Raw genomic sequence first — 19,340 nt, 5'->3', positions numbered from 1 at the left:
CCATTTAGTTGGAGATGGAGGCATTGAAATGCCTCCAAGAAAGCTTCAGTACACTTCAGAAATGTTCCTCTGCTCTTCTGCAGAGCTGGCCTGTGAGGTAAGGAGGGAATTAAACATGCTGTCCTTCTGAGAAAGGGGTAGGCAACAACAATTCATGTGCAAGGTTACACAGAAGGTAGGCAGCAAAGCGAGAGTTCTCTGCACCATCTTTCTCCTTAGTTGCTACAAGACTGGAGATGGAGAATGAGGCAGTTGCCTGCTCTGACTGACACAGAAAGTTTGGTTTCACTGACTGTAGCTTCCAGGCAGCCTGTCACTGTTGAAAGCAAATTAGATCAGCTGGGCATCAAGCTCTACCTCCCATCAGTTTTCACCACCCACTGCTGCCAGCTTGACACTTCTCTTTCACGCTGCATGTGCCAACTGTCTTATAAAGCCAGCTGCAGCATCTACTGGAAGGACATGAAGAACAACCACAGGTGGGGAGAGGAGGTGGAGGAATCAGCTCAGGGTTGGGGTGAGGAGACATTGTCCTGCCTTAGTCCAGGCAGAAGACAGGGTTCTCCAAGAAGACTGCGAGCTTGCTGGCCACCACGTCCAGGTCACTGGTGTTGGCATATTTGAGCAGATTGGTGTTCTTGACAAAGTAATGCTTGAGGAAGTGCTGGCTTACACACTTGTGCAGCTTCTGCACCAGCCTCAGAAAGGCTTCGGGGAAGCAGCGCCAATCCTTGGTGCGTGGGTATTTTTCACACGTCCAGAATAGCACTGTCTGCAAGAAGCAGATGGGAGAGAAGAGGTGTTAGAGGTTCTGTCGAGGGCTCACACAGCTTACTAAAGCAGTTTTAGTGCTGGTAAATGGCTGACAGCCTTGGAAATCAGAGACACTCGCACTATCTCCCTGTGATAACATTTCTGCACTGGAGGGATCACAACTAGAGCCTCCTCTGATGATCAGGCAGAGCAATTCTGACATGCCTGTTTAGGATCTCTTCCCAGAGGAGCCTCTCTCCATTGTCTGGGCCAGGAGCTCAAGGAAAATGGTCCTGCTAAAATTATTTAGCCTATTTGTCATCCTCCAGCCGGAGCCTCTGTAGCAATGCCAGGCATTCTAGGCTGTAGAAAATGGCCTATTATACAAGTGTAGGAGCCAGTAGGTGCAAGGAGGGAGACAAGAATAATCAGGGTAACATAATTATTTGTGAGTATTTGTACTGCAGATGCACACAGATCTGCATTCCAAACAGATTTTCCAAGGAACTACTGCAGCTGCAAGGCATGCTTTCTAGTCAAGTGCAGCCTGTGTTCTTCTGACATGATACTAAGAGCATACATAATACTCTGTTCCCCCAAGTTTATTTTATGTGATTTTCCATTTGAAAAATTCGTAATTTAGAATAATACAATTAATATTATTATTATTGCTCTTACAGTATTATTGTTATGCTGCCCATGTTGTATTTTTTCCGGCTTTCCTATGACTGAGAAGAATTTTCTGGAGAAACTTATTAACACTTATGGTACTAAAAAAGTCAGACTGTCTGCATTAGTCAACCTGAAATCAGATTTAAAAGTATGAAGTTACCCATCCTGGTTTCAACAATTCTGCTAAGTTCCTTAGTGTCCTCTGATTCCTGATTTTATTTTGCAGATTCAGTAACACAAGAAGAGATCCACAGACACTGTGAAATGTGGCTGAACTACAGCCTTCAACATCTTTGTTTCTTCAGAGGTAGAATTTCGTCAAAATTAGCCACACTATTCTGGGTTGCCTAGTTTGTTTGGTTTTTTTCCACCAGTAGGCATTGCAACAGCTGTAGTGTTGAGGAATTTCTTCTCAGACAGTTTTTCAAATGTTCATAGCTGCAGTAACCACAAAGACTTTTTTTCATGTAGCCAGTGGGGGGGGGGGGGGGGGGCGGAAAAAAAAGACATGGTGAGGAATTCAAGCTGTAACTTTAGGAGAGCTACTCCTTGGAGACTTGCAGAGCAGTTATCTTTTGTCACACTAAAACGACTTCAGCAAGATCCTTGGACAGCAGATGCAATGATGGAGGCAAGGACAACAGTTGTCCTTCCAGTCAGTTGCCAAACAGGTGATCTATGCCCAGCATTTACTTCATCATCCCTAGCTGCCAGCTGTCTGCCTGGCATAGAGTTGGCTTTCAAAATGTACCTAGGTCTTTTGAACTAGGTCTCTTGAACTTCATTCCTATGGAGGTAAGCACAATGAGTGCATTTACTAAGTCCTCTGAGGCTTTCACAACTTCTGAGGGGTGGGTTTCCTCTGTCACAGAGGGCCTTTTTCGTGTGGAGCTTTGTTTAATAATTGCTGGATACCTCAGAGAGCGGAAACCTAGTAATGCGAAGAAATCTAACACTGCGTCTCTGCTCAGCTGCTGTTTTCTCCACTGACTGTCTTTTTCTCCCTTTTTTAAATGTAAGTAACGTTGAAGCATTCCTTCTGTCTGGTAAACCAATACTCTCTTGCAATAAAAGCCTGAAGTACAATTATGGTAAAGATCTGAAGAGCTTCTAAAGAGCTTTTTATTTTGATCAAGCGCCCATGCAACCGCACTTCCTGCACCTCTTCACCTTAAGCCAGAGAAAGAGATCATCACTAATGGTTAAATGGTTTTCCACTTCCTTCTATGTCAGTTTTGCCATCAGGTTGTTCTTGTAAGGCACTAAGAAGTTTTGCATTCTGCTGAGTTATAACCAGCCTTGTCAACTCTTCTTTGACTCCATCATGACTTACATTAGTCCCTTGACTATAACAACATTTGATGGTCGCAACCTTTTCTTCAGGAGAAATTTTGGCATTGCATTTGGTTTTGGACACCAAAAGATCAGTCACTTCTGTGGAGGCCTGATAGCTTGAGGCTTCAAGATGATAAAAGAACAGCCTCTCGCTGGCAGCTCCAGGAGGATGGAGGCCCAGGAAACAGGATTGGTCTACTATCTGATAAATGCTGCCGCCTACAGTCCACCAGTGTCCGCAGCTGTCAGATGTGTGGACACAGTCACGGTAAACCTTCTGTCTCTTCTTCACAAATGTTGTTTCTAAAGTGAAGCCACCTTGAACCCTGAAGTACTTGCAGAGAGGATGCTACCACCCATTTACTTCCTCTTTCCCTTCCCACCCCACGTAAAACAACACCAGAACAGTCAGTTTGCATCTCATTTGTGAAATAATGTTGGATGCCTCTCCAGAAAAACAAATGCACAAGTTTTCTTCAGACAGATAGATGGATAGGGATGGCTGAGCTAATCAAGATTCAAGAGGTAACTGTGCAATAAAAGACTGTATTACAAAGCCTACGTAAAGTCACAACAGAGCAGGGGCCCCAACTCTAACATTATTTATGTTGCTGCAATAATAAGGTTCCTACAGACTTTAGTTTCCTGCTGAAGTTTGGAACATATATTTACTGAACTTCTTGCCACTGTAAAGAAATGAAACAGTACTACAATTTTGACAGTTACCTTTAGAAGTTACATGCTACAGTGATTTATGATGTGATATTTTGACACAACTGGATGAAGTCCCTGCAACAGATACTGAGGTTGTATCTTGGTATCAGGATGATGCCTACCTGAAGGTGATAAGTTGTGATGACAGGCTTATTTCCAGCACACCAGACATCTTCCTTCATCTGCCTCATGACCCTGAAGCACTTCATGCGGCAACCACCATCTTCATCGAGGCCTTCCATGAGGAGATGCTCAGCACGGAAGAAGCACAGCTGCCAGTGGTAATTGGAGCGGGCCAAAAGGTCAAAACCAAGTGACTGTGGACAAAAAGGGAAGTGTCACATCAGACCAGAGACAAACTTCAGAGCAGTGCAGAGGGATATTACAAAAAGGATGTGTGACAACTCTCAAAGTGGGGCACTGTATTCTAAACAGGGATAGCTGAGGCAGCAAACATGGGTCATACTCCCATCCTAATTCCTAGTCAAATGACTGTGGAATTTGTTTTGTTTCCTCTGCTACTAATTATTCCCAGGAGGTGTAGCTCTAGAGCTACCACATGCAGTACCAGCAGTGCCAGTAAGGCAGAGACACAGCTCTGCAGGCTCTTTGCCAGGGATCAGCAGGTCGTGCATGAGGGGAGCAGGTCTGGAAGGTGTTGAGTGGACCTGCAGAAGCATGGCAGCTGGGGCTGAGCTGAATCCAGCCATGAGCTTTGTAGGCAAAGATGGGGTTAGACTGGAGGGAAAACTGCAAGGCAGTGGTGGTCCATGTGCAGAAGGCTTACATGAGGCAGAGCAGAACAGCAAGAACGATGTGTGTTAAAACTGAGCTACCCAGGCAGAGCTGTGTGCAAGAGACTTGTGCAACAAAGTTAACTCAATTTTTCTTCCACAGAATGCATCATTGCAGAGGAAAAAATCCCAATAAAATCTGACAGAATACTTTGAAATACCACTTCTCTAGAGAATACACCTTCCAACCATGCTGTTGCCTGCCATCCCCATGCAGTCTTTCAGCTGGGAAACCACTGTCAGACAGCTGCAAGGTAAATTCCAGCACAGAGTTAGTAGTGCTTTTTATACTGTTCACCTTGACACACTGTACTTTTTCCTGGGAAGGCCAACGCTTGAGGCAACGAGGCCACCGGGCTTTCTCGGGCCAGCAGGTTGGAATCTCCACAGCAGGGACCAGCTCCACCTCAACCTGGGATTCTGATGTCCCCACAGCCACCCGGACTACTGAGCTGAAGCTTTCCAGCACTGTCACTTTACCTGTGAAGGAACAAGCATAGAAGATAATAAAGAGGAAGAGGTTCTTTTCCACAAGCCAAACAAGGAGCTGCCTAGGGCCCTGCAGTTCTATTGGTCTGTCTTAACACATTCTCTTCAGTGCCATAAGCAGAATACAAGAAAAAACCTTATCATTTAAATCTACCCCGGGGAATGAGAACAAGAAGAAGATGAAGGAACAATTAAGTTCTCAATTGGACATTCAATTACCATGCTTTTGTTTTCCTTTGCAGGTCCTCCTAAACCCTCGGACCAGTTTCTTAAAAATACAGACAGGCAAGTGGTGAAACCTAACATTTCTAATGGTTCAGTACAACAAGGAGATTACTGCAGATTAGAGGGGACCAGATGACCACTTCATACCTAAAGATCTCCTTATTCCTTTAAAGAACTCCTGATCTGTCCAAATTACTTACCCTCGCTGGTGATTCAGCATGTTTTGTGGGGGATATACAAGTTTTGTTTCTGGAGATGCACTTGCACATAAGACAGTGACAGAATTTATGCCTGCTGTGCAGAGCAGTCATACAGACAGGGCTATTTGTCTCACTGGGACTGCTGCGTGTCAAAAAGAGTTAGTTCCATGGTGATGTGAAGGAAAGAATGGCTTGTCTCCAGGAACATGCTCTCAGAGCAGAAAAGAACAAAACCTGTGACTAATAAACTTACTGAGATGTTTCCTGTTGGTCCAGCTGTGTTCATGGAAGAAGTTTCTGTCCCCAGCTTTCCCTGTCACTCTGGCTGGATCACTGTCCCTTCAGCTTTACCATCTGAGCCAATCATGTGATCGTGCTCTAACCCACTGAAGTAAAAGACAGAGCAGATTACCAGAGCAGGTTAAACAGTAGTGTGTTAACCCACATAATTTTGACTGGCATGGGCTAAGGAGCAATTCCGCAAGGAACCCACACAACAGGCTTGAGGGGACAATGATGAACATCTGCTCTCACAGAGGAAGTATCTGCCAACACCCAGTGGTAATTTAGCATCTCCTCCAGGAAGTGCAAGGGTGAACTGCCTTGCAAATAGTGGAGTCCATCCCAACAAGAACTTTAAAACCTTCAGTGAAATCCTCATGTTCTTCCCCTGCTGAGCTAAGCCTGAAAAAAAACAGGAACTGTACTGCTCCCAAGCCCTCAGCAGGGCTCCCTAGCAGCAACTGCTGTGTCAGCACATACATATATTCATAACATTTCCAAAAAGCATTGTAACTGTGATATCTATTCTTCCATCAGTGAAAAGTGAGGCACCTTAAAAACTCCAGTTCTGATGGTGCTCAAAGAATAAAAAAAATAGAAAACTAATGAAATCAGGGAAACTTTTCTGTAACATTAGTTGTACTGGGGGATGAAGGAAGTTCCTTCTTCACAGAAATGAACAAAAATGGTCATTACTCCTCCTGACTTCATCTTAGCTGGGCAACCTATTCCAGTGTCTTACTACCCTCATGGTGAACTTGTTTTCTCCTGTGACTAAAATTCAGACTGCAATCAGATGAGTGGAAATGGTTCCTATTTCTCTGGAATACAGAAGACTCAGATCAGGCTGCAGATGAGTAAAGTCATCCTGGAAGCATGCTATGCAAAGAGACAACACAGTCTGGATTTGCTCCTGTCTTAATGTGAAAAGATGGACATAGACTATTTAGCTTGAACAAAGCCAATTGTTCATTTGCTGAAGTCTATAAAATGCCTCTAGGACACCAAGAATGAAGCATGAGGATCACTGTTCAGGCAGCATCTTGCTACAAATGTTGTAGCTATGAAGGCATGTTGCATGCACCACTGATTGCATTATGTCAGTGACCAGCACTTCCAGTAAAAATAGCCACAGGAAATAAACAGGTGCTTTGGATTGCTCACAGAGGCATCAGCAGCAGTACTGACAGCAAACTTCCATTACATCTGCCAAACAAGACTGGAGAAGCCTGGGCACTGGGGAGAAGAGCACTTGTCCAACAGACTTTGCTTAAGTAGTTCCCACACTTCATGCTGGAAAGCTATGGGCAGCTAAGGTTTCCTCAGAGCATTATCTGACCTATGAACAACTTCAAGCACTTTCTCTTCTTACTTATGCACCTTCCCTGTACCCAATTTTCCTGTAATATCTTCCTTGCTAGTCTAGATATATTGTGGCCGCTGTAGTAGAAACAAGATTTTTCCCAAACAGTTTTCCTAAATGCTCTGAAAATGTGTTGCATCTTGGTTGAACTGTGAGGGTGATGTTGCTGGAGACTCAAGTTCCTAAGAAAGGAGCAACGTCTTGTGTATGGAGAGGCCAAGAACTACTCACTTCTATCCTCCATGCAGGTCTACATGCATCATTCAAATGGGCTAAAGGCTCCCTGATTTTGGAGGGGCTTATTGCTTTTTTAACTTCCTGAACATGTCAACTAACCAAGCACTTTGTGTGTGTGATGGCTTTCCCTCTACCAGCTGCAGAAGACAGAAAGTTCCTCTTACATCTGTCCCCACTAAACTCACTGGAGAGGTTACAGGAGATAATTGACTTCTCCACCAGCTCCCGGAAGACGGTAAGGACTTTGGCTGGAACCAGGTCACCTTCGACGTTCACATCCGTTTCATGCCACTGCTGAAGGCTTTTTGAGAACTGCTCCACCTCTAGCCACTGGTGCAGCTCCTCAGGGTCCCGCACGGAGGAGAGGAGCTTGGCTCCATGCACGGTGTAATAACGCCAGTGCCGTACCTGGCACTCCCTGTACCCGCTCAGGCCGCGCAGAGGGACCGTGATGAGGAACTGGCTGGGTGCTAAGACCTAGGAGAGTGCAGAGAGATTGAGAGAGGAGACAAGGGCAGATCCGTGAGCCTGGAGTAAGGGAAAGAGGGTTATGGAAGAAAGAGGTAAAACTGGGGGCTTTGGAGAGAAGGAAAAGACATGGTATGATGGGAGCAATTTATTACAGCCAGGACCTGTTGCATGCCTGTCTGAGGGTTACATTGGAGGTACACAGAATAAAAGGAAATTGCCTTAGAAGGAGTCTGATGTGACTGCCAGGGCCAATAAAAGAGCACACCGACTGATTTGCCACCACACCTGCCATTGTTTCCCCCATTCCTTGTTATTTCTAGTCTGCAATTGCACAAGATGTAATAACTAGTGGCTTCCCAGGAGCAGGAAAACATCAGAGAGCACTTTGAGATCTAGCAAAGGGTAACAAAGTAGTTCAAGTTATTACCTCAGAATTATTACTAGGGTTAGGTCTAGAGGACAACAAGAATAATAACTATAGCAAGAAGTGCACTTTTCTGCTCTCTTCCAAAGTCCACTACAGACGATAGCAAAATAAGTCTATGGCCCATTGATTTTACAAGTATTTCACTCTCTGTGACTGTCCTCTAAGAGATAGACATGAAGCAAGTGACATGTCTGAGCCTACACAGACAGTGGCACTCTCAGAAAGAAACCCAGGTCTTGGTCAGCTGTACTGTATGGACCTGCATCTCATGCAGAAGCCAAAAACAGTGTAAGGATGAAAACAATAACCAATGACAACAAACCCTCAGATAGGCTTATTTGCAAGCCAATTAAATGGCCTCATTTTGGGAATGACCATTTTCCAATAAAACCAGTGCTGAACCAGTATTTGCAAAGAGTGAATAAGGTGACATAAATACCACAAAACCTCATACAGGCCCAGGGCACAATCAGACATCTCCAAACACATTTGCATTTGGCAATTGTGGCTCCAGAGAGGGCATTCAAACTCCCTTCAGACTTTTACTGTTGACTCACAAGCTTTTTAACTCCACTTGCTACCTAGCCTGACTTACACAGCCATTAATAAGGTGAGGCTGCTTCACAAGCAGAATGTGAAATTATGACTGTTGCTGCAAGTTGGATACACCTGAGGTAAAGGAAACACACTTGTCACTCTCTCATACTAATCCAAAATATTCTGGTAGCCTTCCTGGTAGCTCAGCAGATTTAAAATGTTACTGCAGGGGTGCCAGGGCCTAAGGGCACTAACAGGCTTTAGTGGGACTTCTACCCACACTTCCTGCCCGTGGGCCTGGGACCCCAATATCAGCTCAGCCCTGGGCTATGTCATAGGAGTGCTGGTCTCCAACTGTGTGACAGCTATGCCTGCACCTGGCCATAGACCTTGCTGTCCTACCTGCAGACTGCCTTCCCAACCTGGCCACTACACACTTGTCTGATAATCAACAGGCTGCATCTGATCCTGATCGCTGGGCCTGATCCTGACCCTGGGTGAGTGCCCCTGGCTTGACCTCAGACCTGCCTTATCAGCACAGGCTTGCCTGATGATCCAGAGCCTTGGCTGACCCCAGCTGCCTTCCCTAGGTCTGCTTTGCTTGGGGACATGGAGCAGGTGTGGCCCTGTTGTCATGCTCACCTCCTGGCTCCATCTCCCACAGAGAGCAGGAAGCCTTCTCTGCTCTCTGGCAAGAGATATGAAATACAAAAGGTGGCCAGCAAGAAGCACAGAAACGGCAACGGAAACACCAGAGAGCCCTTTTGTCAAATAGAAACCACCTAAAAGCAGGAGGATACCGAAAGGATGACATTGCAGACCAAGCTCACCTGTACAGCTCAGGTTTGCTGGGGCTGAGAAACCCTGTGAGCAGCTCAGGAATGAAGTGCTAAGCTCCATAAGGAAAAATCCAATGGCTGTTATGCAGTTACTGCTCATCTCACTGCCTCAGCCCCACTGGCAGATAAAGAACCCTTCCTTCCCACACCAAGATGCTGACTGATATGCACTAGCACCCAACAGATTTTCAAGGAAAGAGCTGCAGGTGTTACATTAATGCCTTCAAATACCAGTCACATGGCTTCTCCACTTGGGCTTACCAGGAAATGCCAGAAATCACACAGCTTGGGATGGCACTGTAACGCCAGGCAGCTGGTGTCCTCTTGGCTTAAACAAACCCCAGCCCACACCTGTGCTCTGTCACACGACGGCCCCACCAAGTCTCAGACTATTGAACAAGAATCTTGGACTCTGGGATATGTAACTGATGGCCAATTCTGCTACATTAAAGACCTGCCTGCAGTATGTTGGGCGAATTAAATACAGCCTCATTCTTGTGACCCTGGCCAGGATACCCCAGGGAGGCAGAAGCATTAGGTTAGAAATAAAATATTTACACATTAGGCAAAAAAGCAAGTCTCTTGCTGAGAGAATGCAATAGTCCTGGGAGGATTGGATAGGTGGGTGAAGCTGTCTGGAGAAGAGGGTGGGCGAGAAGGAAGCAAGCACGTGGACTGGCAGGCACCAGGTGGCAGGAAGGCTTTGTACCTGGATGGATGGGTGGAACAGGCTCTTCCCCCGAAGCATAGCTGACCACTTGGCCAGTAAAGCTGGCTGATCCTGAGAGAGGCAGAAGAGGAAACCAGAAGTACACAGAATGGAGAAAAAGCAGGTGCCAGGTCATTCATTCACAGAACAAAGCACAGAGCAAGCTTCCTTTGAGCCTATTTGTTAAAGGAAAATCCCCCCTGCCCTGCCTTGATTAGAGAGTTAAACACTTGGCAATGCCATTGGGTAGTGCTGTACTAGTTATTATTCTGGATGCTAACCTGTTCATTAGGTCTTACTGAAGCCCTCACAGGGTTTGCATCCGTCCTTCACAGTTGACAGCTGCAAAAATGGTGGACCACAACTAAAACAAAACACTTAAAAGTTTTAAATAATAATAATAATAATAAAGCCATTTTGCCAATCTGAATTATTATTATTCAAGTTGTTGTTTTTTTATTTTTTTACAGATTTTGACTTTTTGTCCCCTGGGTTGCAGAAAAACATTGAAGATCTAAAGACTTGGCTTCTGTATTTCCCACCCAGCCCTGCATATTTAGAAGGAGGCTTGTAGCATCTCAATAAATCTAGACCCCTCATCATGTTAATTTAAGTCCTCTTAATCGTATGCTGGAATTCCTCAAAAGTTTCTGCAAATTTAATTGACAGGAAAAAAAGATGTTGCAAAATTAAACACAGAATAATTAACACATTGGCTTTCCCTTGACAAAAGTCTGAGTTACGTCACCTCCGTTGAGTTACGTCAGCAGCAATATTAAAGATTCTGTTTTTTGGAGGCAGAACAGCCCAAGTTATTTTACAAAAAATAATTTACAAAAAAATTTATTAAACCCTTATTTGCTGCTCCATACCTACGGGACAGTTACCTAGGCCTTCCAAGTGTGACTATCACAGGTTTATAGCACTGAGGTCAGTCAAGTATGAGTACCAAATCCATGACTTTTTAAGAAAGTAAAAGTTGGGGATTCCTTTTAAGCAGAGGTTGTTCAGATCAGCTTACCACAATCCCAAGTTACTAATCAGAATAGATTGCTTTGGTGTTATTCTCCAATGCTTTCCAGAGCAGCAATTTCACCCTGAATCTGGTCTTGTCAGACTTGATTAGCCAAGCAGGTTTGTTCCAGCATGAGAGTGGATGGCAGACTATGGCACTAAGGAACACGTGGACCAGGATGTGGCACAGTTTTATGTCACTGTGGTCATTCTCACTGCCAAGGCCACATGCCCTGGGATACACAAAACTCCCAAAAAGATACATATCAGAATGCGGTTGTCCCCAGAGCAATAGCCACATTTCAGACTGGATTATTATATTCTGCCACCACCTCCATACCCTGCCAGCATCTTGATACACAGAGTTCTTCCGTTTCAGTCCTAGACAGCTGCAAAAGTTGCCTTATGCCTTCTGCGTTTTGATCCATAACTGGCAGCATTTTAGTATAAGGGTTGACATAGCTAGAGCATGTTAACTAGTTCAGATGAAAAATGTAATTTTCACATGAAGTTGCCATTGCTATGATTGCTTCTTGTATCCTTACAATAGTTATTCTTGTGTTAAGTAATCATTGGAAATAACCAGTCTTTACCTGTAACAGCTGGGACAGGACATTATTATTTTGGCATTTGATGGTCTACAATGCGGAGATCTTTAACTTCTTCCACTAACAAACATTTTTTCCCAGTAAAAAAGAAGTCCAATCCACGATTGAGAAAAAACAATTTTCTGAAGGAGCTTTCTAATGTTCATAGTGGAAGAAGGATTTTTGTTTTGGGTTTTTTTTTTTACTTTTTTACCCATGAAAAGTATGAGTCATAGCTCGTCAAGGTATGAGCATTTTTTTTTTCTTATGTTACTGCTGCACAAGTTTTTCTTTCTGTCTCCTGAAGAGCTTTGAATTCTGCTAGCAGACTGACAGCTCTGGCAATACTCTTTGTAAAAGCAGCTGATGTAAAAAGAGGCTCTGCCTGATTTACCAGGCCCTCTCCAATCCTCCTCTAGTTCTAAGATGTCCATGGCTGGGTCCCTGTGACCCAGTCAATCACCAGAACTTCCACAGTGAAGTGTCTAAACAATCTGTGGCATTTTGGGTGCAGTAAGTGTCCATACAAATATTCACACAATGGACTGACCACCTACTGATTGCCTACAAGCTGCCAGAGAGTATATTAGAGCTCTTGCTCCTACCTTAATATTCTCATTGTGAATGCCAGAGTTGGAGATGGCTTGGAATCGCATGGCCTTACAGCTGATTTCTGCCGTCAGCTGCTGGATGATTTTCTGCACCTCTTCCACTGCTTTGGAAACCAGATAATGGCGCCGTTCCACCTGTCAGGTCCAAGAGAGACACTTCATATTACAGGTAACTGCAGACTGTCTCCAGTGGGAAACAGACAATCAAAGCATCCTGAAGCATTTGTGCCTGTGCTGCACTGGGAATAAAACCTGTCGTTCCATGTGTGTTACAACCAACTTACCATGAGACAGAACTGGTAAACACCAGCTTGGTAAACACCAAAGGGCCAATACTCAAGACTGCTGAGCATTAATTGATGTTTCCATTCCAATACCATTGGATGGAAGGGAAAGAGTCCATCACATAACTAAATTTGCTATCATCTGGTTATAGTCTCATTCTTTATTCATTCAAAGCAGAATACCCAGTTATTCCCCTGCATATATTAGCCATTCTCAGAGCCAGGGTATGTTTCATTCCAAGAGCTGACAAGACTTCAAGAATTACAGATACTCTGTGCATTAGTCAGGTTGCAAGTGATGTTGCAGCATTTAGAGGCCTACTTTGTATGTTGAAAGGATCCATGCTGTCTTTATATCTGAAGTACAGATGAGAGTCTACTCCTAGATAGTGAAAAAGTATCTTTCAAAAGCAGGTCCCATTGGGGACTGAGTGTTTGTGTTACTCAATGGATAGTTCTTCAATTCAAGTAGTAGGAGCATAATTATTAATTGAAGATTATTTCAGTGGAAGGTCTGAGTGTTGGAAGGATGGAGGTGAAGGATGGACAACTCAGAAAAATATAAGATTAACCTGAACTTTCACATACAACTAAAAATGAATGAAGTATAAGGGGATGGTCAAAATCCAAACAAGGAGGTTTAACTGGAGGAACACAAAAGAACCACATTAGTAAAATACATTTAAATATTTCACAAAGATTCTTACACATTTCCCAAAGTGAGAAGGAGATTCAGTTACTGTTAATGAAGTTCATTAACATACTCCTTATTACTTATTCATCCAGAATCACCTATGCAGAGTGAGATACGAGACTTTTTACTGTCCTTTTTTGCATCCTAGTGCTTTATCTCATTTGATTGCAATTTTTGCTTTAACTCTTCTTGGTTCTTCTTCTTCCTTACTATAAGCTACTAAATCTCATTGTTTGCAGGCAAGGTGAAAAAAACAACAAAGAGTCTGAAAGACTGATTCTGATCTGAAAGATCAGAAAATGAAACCCCACTTGAAGCTAGAACTCAAAGCCTAACTGGGCTATTGCAGGTATCAAACAAGAGTTTTAGATCATTAACAGCTTGGCTAAAGTGAATGATCAAACATAATTGCCATAGTCTGTTATTATTACCAAAGATCAAAAGCAAAAGGAAGCAAAAGCATAAGGAAAAACATTTTTACAATGAGAGTGATGAAACACTGGAACAGCTTGAGCTGAGAAGTTGTGGATGCCTCATCCCTGGAAGTGTTCAAAGTCAGGGTGGATGGGGCTGTAAGCAACCTGATCTAAGGAAAGATGACACTGCTCACAGCAGGGAGGTTGGACTACATGATCTTTAAAAGGTCTCCTCCAACTCAAACCATTCTGTGATTCTATTCTAAAACTCCTGTGTCCTGCTTGTTTAGCATCTTCTTCAGCATCTAAACACTCTTCTCCCTTTTAAAAAATACCACTGACAAACACTTCATTTAGAAGTCCTTTTGGACACCTTTATGTCAAATGTTGAACTGTCAGACAAAGCAGTCAAATGCACTAAAATGTGTCCCCAAGCCTCAGGATGTGAGAAATAGATTCACTCCTTCACAACAGTGGGCCATAAAACGGACTAAAAAGGACTAGTGCTTACCTAAGATCAATTAACCAATGAATAGCAAGTTAACAGTATTTGTACTGAGCCTGAATAAATTTTGGAAGTGGGAAATACATCAGTCAGCAGTATCATACTCCCTTTGCTGGGCTCTCTCATCTACCCTTGACCATCCTGACTCTCTGCTATGTTACCAACACATAGTCCTTTATGTTTATATAATACTCTTTAATTTCCCTAGTAATTCACCCTCCTCTTCATTGCAATTGATCCTTGTTCTGAGACCAGCTTTAGCTAGCTTGCACATTGTTTTTTTACACTGAAGAATTTTAGGCCATGTTCATTTTCACTTATTTTCATTTATGGCACTTCTCCATCTGTAGCTATTTTCTCTGCCATATTTTTGTTCATCCAGAAGAACTCCTTAGAGCAGTCCAATAAGCTTGACTTGCTCAACAAGACACCTAATGGTCTCTCCAACAAGCAAATGGTACAAGTGGAACAGAAAGTTCTCCACCCATAAGAGCTTTTCTGTTGAAAGCACACAATTACTGAGGGTCAGCTCAAACAGAGGTCTGAGTGTGATACCTTTAAACACCTCTTTCTGCAGGTACAGAGGGCATGTGACAGATGGTGCTAACTGTTGCTAACCATAATTAGCTCCCTAATTATGCTATTGGAAGATATAACCTTTCTACAGAACTGAAGGCACAAAAAAATCAGGAGGCAGAACATGAATGAGAAAATGCAACTTCTGAAGAGCCAAGGCATTTATCTAAGATGCCTTCAGCACTAACATGGACATGTTGGGAGAAGAGAGAGATTAAATTCTTTGTTGGACAGCCACTTCTACAGGTATTCCCCTTACCAGGTCTTAACTTTGGAAATCATGCCTAAACAAATGCACACACACAGAACAACAAGGCCAATTAAGGTTTTATTATGGAGGAAGGAAGCAAGACTGGGATTTAGTGGGGGCTGTTAAGAACATATGGGTTTATTCTTACCTACCCAGTCACATCCACTTTGTATGCATTTGACTTTCTCCTTTGCTGAGTGGCTTAAGGAAGTAATGTTTGGTATCAAAGAAATTCACTACACCAGGTGACTGACCTATTTTCAAAAACATGCAGCATTTGGCAAGCAGAACTTGGGCTGCCTGAAGGTTAGGCACCCTCACTTGGACAGGAGACTCAGAAACAGGCAGAAACTAGGAATACATCAGAGCTGGAGGGCTGCTAGAAAAGAGACTTTCAGTAAAACCTACAATATTGGCAACTATGAGCCTTACTTAACTTCACTCAGCTTCTGTTCCCTGTACTTATGGCTGTCATATGAGCATCTTCCTGTGCATGGCTTCCCTCTGTTCCCTCCTTTGTAGCTCCACCTTATAAATATTCAGAGAAGTGTTCATATTATAGCTCACTGAACAGATTCTGATGGAATGATTTTCCTGTGCACAGCACTGCATGGTTGGAAATTAAAGTTCTCACAGAAATACATTTACTTGTCATCAAAATATTTCTGTACAGAAACAAACCTTTCTTACCATCTCCTTTATAGAACTAGAATATTTCATCCTTTACAGAAAAGAAAGCCTTACAGTTTTCCACTTTGACATTATTTTTCACTTTGGTGTCTCCCATTTTGTCAGGGAAAAGCAGACTATCAAATAATATCTAGCTAAGTACTGTGATAAAACATCCCAGCTTTAAAAACTGTTATGGCTCACTTAGAGTTACTTTCATTAAACAGTGTTGTTTCACTGATGAGTTTATTCTGTTTTACTTAATCTCAAAAATATTGAGTGCTGGAATACCTCATAAACTAGAAAAAGTGGTTCCAGGCTGCATGTGCTAATAAGATATGTTATTTTAATCATGGTATACAGAGAAGTATCCTTAGCTGAGGTGACAGACTGATGAGAGCAATTCTTACAGTATCTGTCTCTCTAGTTCCTACTTGCATCTTTTTTATAGGCAATCTCTGGTGTGGTTTCAGTCTTGTTTTTGTCAAGTCAAGACTACTGGACAGGGAGAGAAGCAAGGACCTTCCCTTAGATTAAGTGCTGGCAATTACAGCTTGTAATTCCACATCTGGAATTCCAGATCAGGAGCAAAAATTCAGGACATCCGAAGAAGAAGAGGACAAGCACCTTGACAAATTAGGCTACCAGAGGAGATGTCTGATAACATTTTGCAACGGAAAGCTAGAAATCTCATTAGAAATACAGTTTTCATGAAACTTCACCCAGTCTCATCTCAGAAATGAAGACAGCAGGCGAGCAACTAACTGTCAAGTTTGGCACCCTTCAGAATCAACACCTAGTGTGGGAGACAGAAAATCTGGACAGATAAGCCTTACCTTGCTCTGGATGTAGATTTCTACATCTTCATCTGTGAATGGTTTCATGGCAAGATGGTCTTCGCTGCTCTCTAAAGCGTGAACTCACTCTTCACTCGTTCACCTGTCCCTGGAAGCAGAGGGACACTCACAGCAAGCTGCTCAGAGCCTTCTTACCCTGTGAAGCTCAGGTCACCTAATTCCTCTGTGGATGGAGAAGAGCAGAGAGAAGCAAGGAAGTACACCTATTTTTTAATATTACTTTTTTTCTGGTCCGAGTTACATTGGTGACAACCAGCTGCTTCAGAAAACAAACTCCAATTATTATTTTCTAAGTTCAATCATTATTATTCATCTTACTACTTTTAAAGGGAGGGTCTTGCATGCAGGCACACACAAAAATATCCCAGCTACTGCTCTGTCTCAGGGCAGATCTGGAAGTGCCTTTCAGATTGCCCTGCAGATTCAGTATGCTTGTGCACAGCATTATTATGCTGAGTGCCACAAGCACTTCCCTGCCTCACCAGCCCTTCACTAAATCATCTGTGAAACAATCTCAGCTATCCCTTGTTGACTTCAGTTCACCCACTTCCCGTCTAAATCTGCAAGGGTATTTTTACACTCAGATCATTCCTCTGAGTTGCACTTTGCAGCCTCTGCTCCCCTCTCCTTATATCTCTTCTCTCTCTCCGGCTATATTGACAGTAAATATCCTGCAGCCTGTCCCCTCCTGTAGTTTGCTTTGCTTTCTTTACAGTAAACAGACAGAAAGCTGTCTCGTTTTCTGCCAGCAGCTCAGCTAACAAGCCCATATGGATAATTCAGAGGGAAAAACAATTGATCAGGCCTCATCGATCCAGTGAGGGTTGGTGGCTTTTAGAAAAAAGCACATCAGCACATGGAAGGGAGTGACAGAGTACAGAGATGAGATGCCATGCTGCTAAGTGTCCCTTATTAAGGGAGGCACACTCCCCTTTTGAGTAGGATCATTTTTTCCCCCTGAAAACCGAACTTTGACATCCCTTGGCTGATTTATTACCTCTCCAGCAGCTGGCAAAAGGTAGCACTTGGGTAGGGGCTGGGTGCTGCCTCAGGGCAGGCACTGTTGTTGCTGCTTATCCTTCATGACGTTCCTTATTAAGAGTCAAATACTAAGTATATTAATGGAGTGCCAACACCTGCAGGACATCTGATTCCCCAGAATCTACAAATCAGACTTTTCACTGTGCCCCCCAGGAATCTGCCTGCATCTTTTTGCCAGGGGAAAAAGATGGGGGCTCCTTCACAAAGGCATCTGCCTCCCAAGACAGCTTCCATGGGAACCAGGTACTGAAAAATATGAGCCCCTCATTTTTAGAGAATCATACCTTACCCCTGCTGACTTCAAGACTGACCAGCTGTCTTTCACCTGAGGGGCTGATGAGCTCTGCTGGGGAAGCCAGACAAAAGGCAGGATCTGAAAGAAGGTGAGTGGAACAACGGGTTAGGAAGGACTTGCAGAGGCAGGTCGGATGTGATTAAGCCCAAGCAGAGTGTGCAAGGGAAAAGACTGACCCTTTTAGGGTCAGATTCCGTTAAAAGTGTCCCCCTAATACATTAAGTCCCTTGTGCCCCCTCAGGCAGCTAGCTGCACTTACAAGAGACAACTTCCTTAACACTCCTGATACCATACATTAATATCCAGAACCTCAGATGTATATTAGGAAGCAAGGAGAGATTAAGAATCTTGCTTTCGTGTGCCTATAAAGTAATTTTTCTTGTATGCAAAAACATAACGTATGTTTATATTTTTCTATTGGGAAGCACTTCTCCAAGAGGTTCTGGATGTCCCCAGCTCCCCCTCTTCATAGTGAGGGAAGGTGGCATAAAGTCTTGGACAAAGACTGTCTTTTTGTTTTATGTTCAAGCATGTTTAACTTCAAGTCCAACTTTATGCTGAAGTCCAAGGATCTGAGCAATAATTCCTACCTGATCCTGCCATCTGAAGAGAATAAATAACTTTCCCTTATCATCACTGCTAAGGAGGTGCAAGGGGAGATGGCAGAGGAAAAAGCAACAGGAAATCTAGTATCAAAAGTAACATAAAACACAGGCTTTTCTCAACTCTGAGAATTCATTGATTCAGTTGTAAGAATTTGCTGCTTCATAATTTCCTTGGACTTCAATGAATCCAAAGAGAGAGGGAAAGAGAACAGTTACAAGAACTGGATGCAGCAGATCATAGCAGATGGACAGCTTGCACTAAGCACCTGTGGGTTTTATTATGTAACTTACAGGATGACAAGAGTAAGCACAATTTGACTGACAGAAAATACTGCAACCAATAAAGGCCCTTAAGCCAACAGCTAAAGTGGCAATAGGCCCTCTGTAAAGGGGAAAGGAACATGGTGGTATGGGAGACAGTAGCCAGTCTTGAACTCACTGAGGAAAACAAGACATCAGATAGCACAACGGACAGGATAAAGCAGAGGCAGATGGCCACGTGTCAGAAGGGAATATAACTGAAAAGTCTGCATCAGAAAGGAGGAAGGCAGAGAAAGGGAAGTGCAGAAAGATAAACATCTGCACAGACTGAAGATAATACAGACCCAAAGTGGGAAGAATCCAGGCTCCTCCAGTAAGATCTGCTGAGCTGATGCACTGTTGTTGCAGTGAAACCTTCATCCAACTTCAGCTAATAGTCACGGGTTTTGCAGGTCACCCCAAAGCTCATGATTTCTAGACTTTTTTGCCTTTTTTTGCTTTCCTCCAAGTAATCACCAAAACTACAGAAGCAAACCCATGCTCCAGGTTGGTCCTTCTCAGGAAGCATCTATCCTGACAGTGCTTGTATAGGAAAGTAAGATTAAAAATGGAGAAAACCCAAGATAGA

At 43.4% G+C, this 19,340-nt stretch overlaps 1 protein-coding gene across 1 annotated transcript; it reads right to left on the bottom strand.

Moving 5' to 3' along the window:
- Nucleotides 1-451: 451 nt before the first annotated feature.
- On the bottom strand, nucleotides 452-16,537 carry MAB21L3 (mab-21 like 3). The gene is made up of 6 exons (XM_051639228.1): nucleotides 16,490-16,537; nucleotides 12,254-12,394; nucleotides 7,250-7,541; nucleotides 4,567-4,748; nucleotides 3,597-3,791; nucleotides 452-772 (listed from the first exon to the last, which is right to left on the bottom strand). Exons 1-6 carry the CDS (start codon nucleotides 16,535-16,537, stop codon nucleotides 539-541), a joined length of 1,092 nt encoding a protein of 363 aa, XP_051495188.1. The 3' UTR covers nucleotides 452-538.
- Between the last annotated feature and the right edge of the window lie 2,803 nt (nucleotides 16,538-19,340).

The sequence above is a fragment of the Apus apus genome, chromosome 1 (genome assembly GCF_020740795.1).
Source record: "Apus apus isolate bApuApu2 chromosome 1, bApuApu2.pri.cur, whole genome shotgun sequence".
NCBI lineage: Eukaryota > Metazoa > Chordata > Aves > Apodiformes > Apodidae > Apus > Apus apus.
This window is presented reverse-complemented; position numbering and strand designations above follow the sequence as displayed.